This window comes from Pan troglodytes, chromosome 17, assembly GCF_028858775.2.
Source record: "Pan troglodytes isolate AG18354 chromosome 17, NHGRI_mPanTro3-v2.0_pri, whole genome shotgun sequence".
Lineage (NCBI taxonomy): Eukaryota > Metazoa > Chordata > Mammalia > Primates > Hominidae > Pan > Pan troglodytes.
In genome coordinates this window covers 28,338,295-28,352,034 of record NC_072415.2, presented here as the reverse complement: position 1 = coordinate 28,352,034, position 13,740 = coordinate 28,338,295, and the positions used below count along the sequence as shown (strand labels likewise).

At 35.5% G+C, this 13,740-nt stretch overlaps 1 protein-coding gene and 1 non-coding gene across 10 annotated transcripts in view; one reads left to right on the top strand and one right to left on the bottom strand.

Annotated features, from left to right (window-relative positions):
- Nucleotides 1–13,740, bottom strand: part of METTL4 (methyltransferase 4, N6-adenosine) — a 33,151-nt gene that overhangs the window by 5,738 nt on the left and 13,673 nt on the right. For 6 of the 9 annotated variants that reach the window (XM_523876.9, XM_016933409.4, XM_063795537.1 and 3 more), the window contains 5 exons: nt 10,512–10,881; nt 8,540–8,609; nt 3,501–3,675; nt 794–900; nt 331–422 (listed from right to left, as the gene is read on the bottom strand). In XM_523876.9, the coding sequence (XP_523876.1) occupies nt 331–422; nt 794–900; nt 3,501–3,675; nt 8,540–8,609; nt 10,512–10,881 (814 nt within the window). The remainder of the gene's footprint in view (nt 1–330; nt 423–793; nt 901–3,500; nt 3,676–8,539; nt 8,610–10,511; nt 10,882–13,740) is intronic. The other 3 variants (XM_009433757.5, XM_063795540.1, XM_054671729.2) reach the window with 1 other exon arrangement.
- LOC112206317 (small nucleolar RNA U109) lies at nt 11,204–11,338 on the top strand. The gene has a single exon (XR_002940546.1). It is a non-coding gene; the product is annotated as a small nucleolar RNA U109 (small nucleolar RNA).

Sequence of the window (13,740 nt, the reverse complement as noted above, 5' to 3'; positions counted from 1 at the left end):
CCCGGTAGTAAAATAAAGGGTCTAGCTGAACTGCATCCTCAGATGCCCATCAGCATTCTTTGTGTCAGCCCAGTGATGGGAAGCAACTGATAGCAAGGGGAATCTGAAAAATGGTATAACTGGAAAAGCTGAGTAACATAAAACTAATCTATTCTCTATTTCATAGAGATAGGCAAATTCTGCTATGAATTCTGCTATAAAGTTTTAGAATATTCATTAACAACCTACGTCTGACTTAATTTCCGAATCTGTAGGCCGTTTAAATACTAAATGTACGCTTTTTTTCAAATTTGACAAAAGTGGTAACAATTCTATTTTATAAAAACATACCAGCAAGCGGTGGCTTATGTGAGTGAAGAGTACAGGGCACGCTGACAATTAATTTGTGGTCTGGAATGGGGAGCACGTTTACATCTGCATTCCTAATTAAACAGAACAAGAAAGTAAACTATATTTTAAAAAACAATTTTCTATATATAAGCCACAGCTGCATTGATTTTTGTTCTCTTTCTGTATCTGATTTTAACACAAATTTTACAATCAATGAAAGAAATTAACGATTTAAGTATTGAGACATTCCTATAATTTCATTTTCTATAATAATGACAATTACACACTAGATAAAACAAAATATAGTTTCCTGTGCCATACCATTCATTCTTTTCTACACTGGACCATTTTCAGATTTTCAAAAACATAAACATTTTAAAAAGTCAATGATTACTAAGCTAATCATTTTTAAAAGCATAAAAATTAATACATGTATACAATTTTGAAAAATCACCTTTCCTACCTCAATGGTAGAGCAGTTTTTTCTTGAACTCTCCCCAGTATAAGACCTTCATAGGGCTTTTTGTGTGGAGAATCTAATGGGAACACAAATTCTCCTGAATTGGTTATCTGATAGGAAGGAGCCAACAAAAGAGGGTTATTTTTTCCCATCACTATAGAGCTTCCACACACACACAAAAGAAATTAAACCTCCAGGCTAGTGATATTCAGTAAAAATACTATGTGAGCCACATTTATCATTTTAAATTTTCTAATAGAAACACCAAAAGAAGTAAAAAAAAAAAATGCAATGAAATCAATTTTAATTATATATTTAATTCAATCTAACATACCTGAAATACTGTCATTTCAATATGTAATCAATTCAAAAAAGTTATTGAGATATGTTACATTCTTTCTTTTGTACTATGCCTGAAATCCAAAGTGTATTTTATACTTAATAGTACATTTCAGTTTGGACTAGCCACATTTCAAGTGCTGAAGTGTCACATGTGTTAGTGGCTACCATATATATTAGACACTGCTTCTATAAGACATTTTTTTAAATATCATATAAATATTTCAAATATAACTTCATTATCATCTTGCACATAAAACAATCTCTACTCTTAACTAAAATTGATTCCTGGAAACCATGTCATCAGTAATTTATTAGTTCATGCAAATAAACTAATAAATGAATTACTAATGAACTAATAAATGAATTAGCAATATGACTAAGTAGATCATAATAACACGTTTCCCTTTAGTTACAGGAAATAGTATCATTAAACATTGTCAAAGCCAAAATTAATAAGGATAGAAAGTGGGTGGTTGATAGACAATACCTAGTCCAGAGACTGGCCCTTGGCATTATAAATTCAGAAATTCAATTTCACATTTCACCCTGGGATGATCATACTCTCAAAGACTCATTTAAGCTAATCAAACTAAAAATAATTTAAAATATCAATTCATTAATTTACCATGGGAATATATATTTTCACTGTCAGAATACTGATATCTGTGAAACTCTTTATCCGATATCAATGTACCTAAACAACCAACTCAGTAATCAGAAAGTCTTTTATCTCCTCTAGGGCCAATCAGACACAGCATATCCTACAAAAAGTGCTGTATAAATACTGGCACGTTGGGTAGTTTTTATACTCAATGCACATTACCCCTCCTATCATAACAATATGTATAATTGCCTAATAAATGCTTCATATAACATAATAGATGATATTTATGTTTTAAATTCTGGTCTTATCATACCATCTCTTAGAACTGATAACTACTACGGATTAATAATCTTAGTTTCTATGTATTAACATTTTACTGGGTTTGATTTCAAAAGGTGACCTCCTCCTGACTTTGGTCCCAGTTTCTGACTATAAAAGAACTATCATAATAGGCAAGACGGAGCAGGGTAGTATACTCCTATCACAGTCCTATACCAAATCAACCAACACTAAGACCAAAGGACAGCATGAAAACAAAGATACAACTGTAAGTCTTTGTCAAGTCCCATAACATAGGTATAAATAAACAATATACACTTGTCCCCTCTTATCCACAGTTTCACTTTCCAGGGTTTCAGGTACTCATGGTCAACCGCAGTCCAGAGATAGGTAAGTACAGTACAGTAAAATATTTTGAGAGAGAGACCACATTCACATAACATTTACAGTATATTGCTATAATATTCTATTTTATTATTAGTTATTGTTTATCTCTCTATTTATAAATTAAGCTTTCTCATAGGTATGTATGTATACAAAAAAAATTATATATGGGGTTCAGTACCATCCATGGTTTCAGGCATCCATTAGGGGTCCTGGAATGTATCCCCCCAAGGATAAGGAGAACTACTGTACACAGCTTTTAGAAGATATTCCAGTAGATGAAAAAGTATACACAAAGCCATAAAAAGTACAACTCCACTGTGTCAAAAATGAGTATGCTTGCAATATAAACATAAAACACTAAAATAATAGCTTGGATTATCTTTTCAAAATTTAGGAAGGCGTTTATAGAAATCATCTAAATAGTCAATGTAACTTTAAAAGGAAACCTGATGAACTCTAAATTGATGCCTTATTTTTCTGTATTTTTTGGTAATCTTGTAGCATGCAGAGATATTAAAGATCATTCAACCAATTCTAGAGTCCAAATCATTTCTTTCAAAAATATGCACAGCAGCACAAAAGGCACTGAGGACCTAAGTTAAGATTTAGAGCATAAAAGGTTCTTGGTTCTGGCATCTTCCTATCCCCTCTACAATGGTTTACTTTGCTATTCCTTGCCCTCATCCCCCACAAAATAAGAAAAAGAAATCACAAAGGGCGGTTGAAACTGTGAGTATATAAAGGGAAGAAGATGAAGAGTAAGACTATTTCTATGTTTGGTGATACACAATTCCCCAAAGTTTTTGTTTGTTGTTTTTTAAACTACAGACAAAATCAGAGCTTTTAAAAATTTCATCCTGATATCTTCCAGACTGACTTCCCAAAGCCAGCAGTTTGAGGCCCCATTACAAAAAGACATACAAAAAAAATATAGCCTTGAGAATAAAAATATAAAAGTGGTAAGCAGCAAAGCAAAAGTCTGAATTAGCCCATGTTGAAGGAGTACAGCAGTGACATGTTGAGCATTACAAAGTAGATGCTACCTTTACGTGACTTCTATCAAGCTGTATTAACAAATAAGCTAACTTCTGAACTTACTTTTACCCAGTGCCACTCAGCAACCACCTCCACAGACCAAGAGGGATAAAGTTCTTCCTTTATAAAACGTAGGTGCTTCTGTCTATTGGTCACCCAAGTAACAAGAAGACAGTTTGGAGCAGCCAATTTAGGGATAGGTATTTGCTTTATTTGCAGGGGTGACAAATAACTGTACCTAAAAATAAACAGAAAAAAGGATGAGCAAAATTCACTGCAAAAGAAGAAAACTAAGCAGGGATAAGACATGCATAACACAGACTCCACAAATGCAAAGCTCTTATTGCTATTTATTTGTGTAGCAAAATATAAAGCCACAGTGACACCCAGTGGACACATTATTACACACAAGTCAAAAATCACCTTTTTTTTTAACTAGTTTAAAATCGTCAGGCTGTATTTTTTTTTAGTCACTTCTAAATGCATTACATTTCAGTAATTTTACTATTTACAATATTTTTTCTCCAATTCAAAATTAAGCAAATATTGTTGTTTAGATCCCATACTCTACGTTACACAGGAGCCCCGTCACAGTGAGTCTTGAAACGAGTCTCTCAATAACCTAAGTCAAACCATACAAGCCTTACCTGGCACCAAATCAGTGTTGCGAAATTGGTAATGCTAAAGCCAAGCTATTCCAATGAAGCTTCTCCTAGCCCTAGAATCCTCAAACCCTGCATAAAATGCTGACTCCGTGTCATCTATCATCTCACCTACCCTCATCTCCACCCCACTGCATTTGCAACCCCCAATCTATCATCTTGCTTTTTGCCTTCCCAGTCAATTCCACTGGGTTCTCTAAAGCCCTCATATTTTCATTTTGTAAAACAAAATCTATAATCTTGTACCTCCTGGCCATAGAGTATAATGGCTAATTTGTCCTGCAAAAATACTACTTGCTCTACAATATTCAATCAAATGAATATGGCCCCTTCTCCAACATTCAGTGGAAGGGGAGAAGCCATTATTCTCCTGGCTTCCCCATTGCTGCTTCTAGGATATAACTCATCCACCTTTGCAAAAAAAACCCTGTTCTCTTTGAGAGGTATGCTATCCAGCTATGTTAACCTCCACTGTTCCTCATTGAATCCATTTCATCCTCAACATATTCAATAAGGACTTAAGCTCTGAGATCCCACTACCTCACCAACACAAAACTGGCCATTATTCTGAACAATTTCAAAGCACAATCCATATAATGTACATACGTCAACTATTTTTCACCTAAACAAATACAACTGCCTTCATCCCACTTCCATAATCCACTCCAATGCCATAACCTGGACCCTGTCGTCACTCACACTTGCTCCTTCTCTGAAACCATAAACATCAATCTCTGGCAATAACATCCTATGCCTCACCTACTCTTTGACCTTATCTAGCAGTTTATTCCTGATTACACTTACTCTTCTTCCCTGTGGACCACCAATCGTTTCATTGTCTTCTCACTAGCACTCTCAGTTCCTATCTTCCCTTTACCCTTCAACCTCACAGTTCCTGCAAACCTCCAATCTTAAATCAGTATCACGATTTTATTCAACTTGTTTGTATAGGGAAAATCAGATGAAGAAAATGCAGAAGAACTGGGTATTAAAAGTTTATAAAATCCATTATCAGGATCTTAAAGTACTCATCAATTCTTTTACTCATCCTTGGTCAAGTACCACAAACCCTCACCACTTTTCAGATCCCTTGACCAAACTCTCTCTTAGCAGGTAAAGTTAACTCATACATCAGTAAAACTAAAGGCCGCCAACCTCCCTCAACTACCCAACCCTAACCCTTCTCCTTTATATACCTTTACTTATCTATTTCCATACATTTCCTCTTAAAGGAAATGGCATGATTTCACCTATTAAAGCTTATAACTCTGGTTGTATTCTCTTATTCCCATATACTAGTATCTTGTATTACCAATTATCCCCTCCTTCTCTATTTTCAACTTCTCTAGTAGTTCTTTACCATCAACCTACAAATATGATTATCCTATCTCATTTGAAAAGAAGACGAGAAAAGGAGGAGAGAGGGAGAAGAGAGAGTAAGAAGAGGAGAGGAAAAGGTGTGGAGGGGAGGAGAGGAGAAAGAAGAGGACAGAGAATACAGAAGAGAAATTCCCTCAATTCCATCACCTTCCATCTACAACTAAGCTAAGGACTTGTATGCAAATCCTACTTTATCTCCTTTATTTTATTCTTTAGTTGACTCCAATGAGACTTTTACCACTATGCCTACTCTGAAAAAAGTAAATGACTTTCTAATGGCCAAATGCAACAAACATTGGAATCCAGCTCTAGCATGTGACAACTGTATGTCAGGGACAATCAATAAGTATTTCTTAAAACACATAGGGCTGGGTGTGGTGGCTTATGTCTGTAATCCCAACACTTTGGGAGGCCGAGGCAAGTGTATCACCTGAGGACAGAAGTTTGAGACTAGCCTGGCCAACATAGTGAAACCCCATCTCTACTAAAAAAAAAAAAATACAAAAAAAATACAAAAATTAGCCGGGTGTGGTGGCAGACACCTGTAATCCCAGCTACTCAGGAGGCTAAGGCAGAAGAATCACCTGAACCCAGGAGTTGAAGGTTGCAATGAGCCGAGATCATACCATTGCACTCCAGCCTGGGTGACAACAGCAAAACTCTGTCTCAAAAAAAATAAAATAAAATAAAAATAAATAAATAAATAAGCAAAAGAATTCAGATCTCAAGCACCCAAGTTTCCTGCCATCTAAACAAGTGCTCTTCCCGCAGACTAGTATTTCTCATAATCGAAGTGATGAAAGAACTAATTTTGCTACAGTATGAAGAATGTCAGGTCAAAAATTTGAAAGTACATGGTTTCAATAACTGCAGATTCCTTATTGCCTTAATTTAATTGGGTTGATTTGTGTGGAGAAAGAGGAAATATTCATATCGCCTCTTCTAGCTCTAATTTCATAGAAATTACTGAGCAAATTCTAAAATACGCATATTTATGTGATACAATGGAAAGTATGCAAAAAAAACAGAAAGAAAATGGCGAGAATGTGGAAAAACTAGACCCCTCATTGCCAGTGGGAATATAAAATGGTGCAGGCACTGTAGAAATTAGTTTGATAGCTCCTCAAAAATTTAAAGATAGAATTACATGGTGTAGTAATTCCACTTCTAGGTACACATCCAAGAGAACTATTAATAAAAATACATCACCCAGAGTTAGCCAAACTGCAAAGTTTGAAGGCGCAGTCCTGAAGACACCTCACTTCTAAAACCAACTGCAAGTTAAGGTGGTTTCCAAAGCCACCCATAGGATCAAAAATTTGCTAAACTAACAAAACTTACTGAAAGCTTTTATATTCATAGTTACAATTTCTCAGGGGTAAGGATACAAATTAAAATCAGTCAAAGAAAGAGACTCAAAAGATACTGAAGAAGTATGACAACTGAACATGTATAATCCAGACTTTTATTTGCTACAAAGAACATTCCTGGGACAATCAGTGTAGCCTGAATAATGTCTGTACATAATAGTGCCAAATCAATAAGAATATTATATCAATGTTGATTACCTATTTTGATAATTACATTATGTAAAACAATTATCTTTGTTTTTAGGAAATACATACTGAAATATTCAAGGCTAACTTACCCTTTCTCTTAATTAATTCATTCTCAAGTAACTCACAAAAAAAGTATATAAAGATATAGATATCTACACACACAGAAAACAGATACATGAATTCTTTGTATGATTCTTGCAACTTTAAAAGAAACAAATCTGGCCAGGCATGATGGCTCACACTTGTAATCTCAGCACTATGGAGGCTGAGGCAGGAGGATCGCTTGAGACTAGGGGTTCAACCTGGGCAACATAGCAAGACACTGTCTCTACAAAAAAAATGTTTAAATAGCCGAGTGTAGTGGCATACACCTGTAGTCCCAGCTACTCAGGAGGCTTAGGCAGCAGGCACATCTGAACCAGAAGTTTGAGGCTGCAGTGAGCTGTGATTGCACCACTGCATTCCAGCCTGGGCAACAGAGTGAGACCCTATCAAAATAAAAAAAAAAGAAGACGAAGAAGAAAAAGGAAAGAAAAGAAACAAATCCTACTGGTACAGCTCATAAACAAGAAGCATAAGAAAGGTGAGGATCACTGTGGAGAAGAAGAAATTTCATATGAAGTTTAAGTCAAGGAAATTGGAATTTTTTAGTCTAGAAAACCGAAAAGTGAGAGACAATGTAACTGAAGACATTCATTAGAATTAAAAGGAAAAGACCAGGCACGGTGGCTCACGTCTGTAATCCCAGCACTTTGGGAGGCCGAGGCAGACAGATCATGAGGTCAGGAGTTCGAGACCAGCCTAGCCAATATGGTGAAACCCCGTCTCTACCAAAAATACAAAAATTAGCTGGGCATGGTGGCGTGCGCCTGTACTCCCAGCTACTCGGGAGGCTGAGGAAGAAGAATCACTTGAATCCGGGAGGCAGAGGTTCCAGTAAGCCAAGATCACGCCACTGCACTCCAGCCTGGCAACGGAGTGAGACTCCATCTCAAAATAAAATAAAATAAAATAAAATAAAATAAAGAATTGAAAGGAAAAAAATGTTTAATGCTATTGAAAGGAAATATCATTTTAGTAAATAACTTATCGCCGTAAGAAGTAACATAAACTAAAAAATTAAAAACAAATTTAAGAATGAATTAGACAAATTCATTCATAACACTTCATTAAGAAAAACTAGAAATATCTTGGCACATATTTCTAAACTTTAGAATTTGATATCAAAGAAGACAAATATGTTGTCCTTTGGTGTTAACAGAAACAGCCCTGAACTGCTTCTGGCATTAATAAATGCACTACTTTTGACATTCTTACACTTATATATAGTTACAGTTCAAGAGAATTAACTAGTTAAGGAAATTAAGCTGTTAAAACTATTGAAAGCATTTTAGTAGTTTCAGATAATCTATATCATAAAGTAATGCCAATAGTATATTAAACTATAATGTACAAAGGACTACAGTTTTTTTAGAAAGCAAATGCTTTCATTTCCACTTACCTATTACTTCTTTTAACTGATTTGTTCTGCCATGGTGGATCTATCACAATTACATCAAATGTTTTCCTATCTGAAAACAAAGATACAATTTCAGAAAATACCTTCTCTATGTGATCACTTTAAAAACTAAACATGTTCTTCAAAACTCAAGTGATTTCACTATGGACACGAATATAATGGAATGCACCAAAAGGATCTGTATATAGCATTTATTCAAACAGAGTAATTTATCATTAAATATTAGATGTTTCCTTTACCTCTAGAATTGTATCATAATGTTACCTATTGCAATTTTTGCAGAGACTATCTGCAGATGACTACAGCTCAGTAAGCTGAACACTAATGATCTGTGAATTCCCTATGCGTCTTGTCAGCCATATTAATATAGTTCTAAGAAATCTAGGTCTTTTTTTTACTTTTTATTTTAAAATAATTTCAGCCTTTACAAGTGACTTATTGGCCATAATAAAACTTCTCCAATTATTTACTAATGTACTTTTTCTGACCCAGGATCAAAGCCAGGATCAAACATTGCATTTAGCTGCCATCCCTCCTAACTCTCCTCCAACCTGGAAAAGTTCCTTGGTCTTTCTTCGTCTTTCATGATTTTGAAACTTTTAAAGGCTACCAATTATTTTATAGGATGTCCCTCAATCTGGGTCTAGTATTTTCTCATGATTAAATTTAGATTACTTATTTTTTGCAAGAGGACCACCAAAGTAATGCCTGCCATGCCCTATCAGTGCAGCATATCAGGAGATAAAGGATGTTAAAGAGTCTTTGGTTAAAGTGTTGTCTGCTGAGTTTCACCAGTTTTTCCCTTGTAATTAACAAGTATCTTGGGAGGAGATACTTTAAGACCATGAAAATATCCTGTCTCATCTTTTCATCCACTATTTTGACATCCAATTATTATGGTGTTTGTCAGATGGAAATTCTCTAGATCCATCATTCCATTCATTTATTAACTGGAATTTTACTGTAAGGAAGAGCTGTCCTTTCTCCCCCTTTTATAAACATAGGTATATTTTTGTAAATGTGTACAATCTCATAAGTAATCAAAAGAATGCAAATTAAAGAAGTGACACTTTTTAAGCTATTAGAGTAACAAAGATCAAAAAGAAGAGAAAAAATGTTCATGCATAGCATGGTTTTCTCATTAATTTGTTATCCTGTCATTTACTCTGAAGAATTTATGGCACTGCTACATGGATAACCACTCAAGTGTAAGATGGCTTGATAGCAATTAAAAGAAGCTTTTCATTAGTAAGTTGTGTTGTAGTTGCTCAATAACTTAAAATTTTGCTATAAAATGTCCAAATAACAATAAACAGCACATTAAATTCAATCTGATCAATATACCTCAAAATGACCCTAAGCAGCAGGTATTATCATGTCCATTTTATAGATTGGAGACTGGGGCTCGGTTTTGTGAAATGAATATCCCAAAGACTCACAGTTAAATAAGCTTCAGAATCTAAAGTCAAATACAGGTCTGTGTGACTGCGGACTTCAATATTTAAATTTTTTAACTTTGTACAGGAAAATGTTTCAAGAAATTTTAGACAATGAGCTTGAACACTAGCCTAAATGGTATCCTTTATACAAGGCTAGGAATGATGTGGGAATTGATATTCATAATTGAAGTGTTTCTACTTTGCTATGAAAAAAAGTTAAAAAAAAAAAGTGATTTGGTTAAACACAACTGCATACCAAATTCCTAAGTACAGATAAGTAACTATATTTGTTCTCTTAGAAATTAGCTTTTGACTCTTTATTCACAATATTTATTTGTTTAAAAAAAGCAAAAGTCAGCACCTTAAAATTAAACCTAAGAGACAAATAACCCAAGGAAAAGTGTCTACCCTATCCTCATAAATGCTGACCCATCTTCAAATTTCAGACTAGCTCTTAACTTTTCAGCCCACGGAAAAATTATCTTTTTCTAATAACAAACACAATAATTACTTACAGTTTAGAAGTGGTTGCATACAAGAAATGTCAGATAAAAGAAAACTGCTTTTCGGTGGTAGCAGGTATTTCTGTCCCATTAAAGTAATCACTTTTGTAAAGCTAGAGTTGTTTTCAACAACTCGCAAAAATAAATCCTGTTCTGTAACAGATGTATCCTCTTCCACCAATTGTAATGTCTGATGTTCCATTTCATTCAGAGAAGGCAAATGCTTTGCCATTTCACATAATTCTGACAAATTGCAGGTGTCAAGTGGTAAAGTAATGGGCTTACTACCCTTGTCCTGTTTTTCAAAAAGTGGATAAAGAAAACCACTTTTGAGACCTTCCTGGATTAATTGTAAAGATCCATCCAAAATCAGCTCCCTGATCTGTAAGAGAATTTTAAGTACATTAGAAGAACGTTGACATTAAAAAAGAACATTGACTGTGCTTTGAATATCTGAGTTTATAAACTGAAATCAATATCCTTAACACTTACAGTAAAATAATTCTGTACTACAATGAAAAGAATGTGCGAGCACGCCTTTGAACTGCTGTTTCCCAACTGCAGAGTGAAACAACCCTCACAAATTCACCGACAACTAAATAACCAAACAATACATGTAAGAAAATATATCCTCAAACATGTATAAGGTAAATTTGATAATCTGAATGTTTCTAGAAGAAAATGGGATTTCTAATCTATAGGGATTGCATGAGGAAGTATCTGCTCTTCATTCCTTTGGGAGGAGAAATACATCCATAACATGCTAAATTATAAAAGGAGGTCTCAGGGCTGCCAACCTTTCAATAGAGGTTGAGTGGTAGCATATTACTCCTATATAAGAAAAAAATCATCATCATCATCTATAGGGAGAATTAAGTTTAAATCACAACACTTAATCTTAGATTTCTCTGGTTATCTAATTTTAAAATAAACATACCTTTTCTTTCACAAAACATAGCTTGAATTATAAAGAAAAACATAACTCTATAAAACAAACATATAAACAAAGTTTTATAAAAATACAACTAAAATAATTATAAAAAATAAAACCCAAGTTCCCCTTCTGGACAAGATGGAGTATCATGGATCAGATTTACCCTTTCATCTGAAATTACTTTTTTTAAATGCACAAAATATGTTTGTTTGTTTGTTTGGTTGGTTGGTTGGTTGGTTGGTTGGATGGTTGGTATGTTTAAAAAAAAAAAAGGCTTTCAGACTTCAGATGCCATTTAGTGTAGAACAGTGGTCCCTAAACAGCAAAAACAAAGGACCGCTCCAGCTTACTGCCTTCAGAAAGTTCCCAGGCACAGGGAAGACACATGCAGAGTCCAATAGTCTCTCTGAGTTAAGGAGATGGAGCTTGGAGTCTAGAAAGGCCAAGGAAGGTGCCAGAGAGGAGACAGCATAGACAGAGCTCCTAAGAGCTGCAGGGGATCTGCCCAGAATTCCAGCTGAGTCACGATCAACACATGCATGGGATGAAACTACCAAAGGCAAGGAAGGAAGAACCAGATGAAATGACCCGAGGAAACAATCCTCAGGGCTCACCCAGGGCTGAGAATAGTTAGTGCTCCCCAATGCCAAAATGGAAAACCTCATAACTCACAGAACATCAGGCAGACAATTCACAAGGGCATTGCCTCGGCAATTGGGAAAAAAAAAAAAAATAGCTCTAGACCAAAGTCTGCTCTGATCATAACTAAATGAGCTTAAAGAGAGTCTCAGAAAGATCAACCAGTTGCAAAGAAACTTTTTCTGAGAAAAAAGCTCAAGAATATTTAAACGAATATGAAAATATGAACTACCCAAAAAGCTAAAGTAGAAACATCTTACAAAAAATTTAAAATTATCAGGAATGTAAAGAAGCAGAAAAATTTATTATAAAAGGAAAAAATCACCAAATGGAAACATAGGAATGACACAGATGATAAAATTAGCAGAAAAGGTTAGGTAGGTTTACTTGCAGTCCAAATAAATATATTGGGAATAAAAGTAAAAAGTGATATTAAGGTATTTATACTATATTCATATGATCAAAGATGTAAAGGAAAAAATGAGCATATTAAGAAGTGACATAGAGACATAAAAAAAGGACCAAATGTGTCCAAAATGAAGACAGAAAAAGTATTTGAGGAAATAATGGCTGAAAATTTCCAAATTTGCTGAAGAGGATGAGGAGGAGGTGGGGGTCAGGGGAGGAGGAAGAAGAGGAGGAGGAGGAATCCGCACTATGTAACATCCTAATCAAATTGCTAAAAGAAACAGTGATAAAGAGAAATGTTCAAAGCAGCGAGAGACTTCCACTGGCTGGAACAACAAAGAGAAACAGTAGCAAGAGCTTTTAAAACATTAGGCAAGGAAGGACAGTAGCCCTAAGCAATGGGAAAGAAATCGATAGCCCCAGCAAATTGCCTGGAGAGAGCTTCCAGGCCATAGAAAGGAAGAATCTGAGCAGAGCCTGGAAGAATCCCTGAGTTAAGGAGATGGAACTGAGAGTACAGTTAACAGTTCACAGGACAGAATATCAGAGAGGAAAGGGCTCCACAGAGACAGAACTCAGGAAATCTGCAGGTAGGCACACTAGAGAAATTTACCTATGTACTGATCAGTACAAGTGTGTGAAGGAACTATCAGAAGCTGGGAAAATGAGTACCCCAAAAATTTAAAAAATAAAAATAAAAAAAGTATCTGATGCTCCCTAGGGCCAAGAATAGTGCCTGTTTCCACCACTTAGATGGGAACACCTCATGATTCACAGGGCAACTGGGAGACAATTCATCCTGAGTCTCTGAGCAGAGGCACTGACAGCTTTTGTTCCAGAAAAAATTTCCAAGGATATGTATACAACATGGAAGATGGAGTAGTGTCTCCCCAAGGCAGAGGATAGACTTGCATGCTGTCCAGGTTAATAAAGTCTCCCTCTGGGGCAAAAGGTCAGACAGGTTTGTTTGCAACCCACTTAAAAGATGAGAGTTCCCTAAGCTTGGGATCCTTAGCTGTGAATCAAAGAATTGCTGCATGCATAGGAAACCCACTGCATGCACAGCATCTAACTATGTTGATTGCCATTGTCCTCATGTGACATGGGGTGCAAAGGGAGCCTGTGAGCATAAAGCACATGCTGTGCCAGGAGCAGTAAAATCCTTTGTCCCTGACCTAGGAGTCTCCTATCTTCTGCTAGCATCCATGAAACTAAGGCAAGCTAATTTGTTAGCTTCCAAATAGGGTAAAATTTCAGACA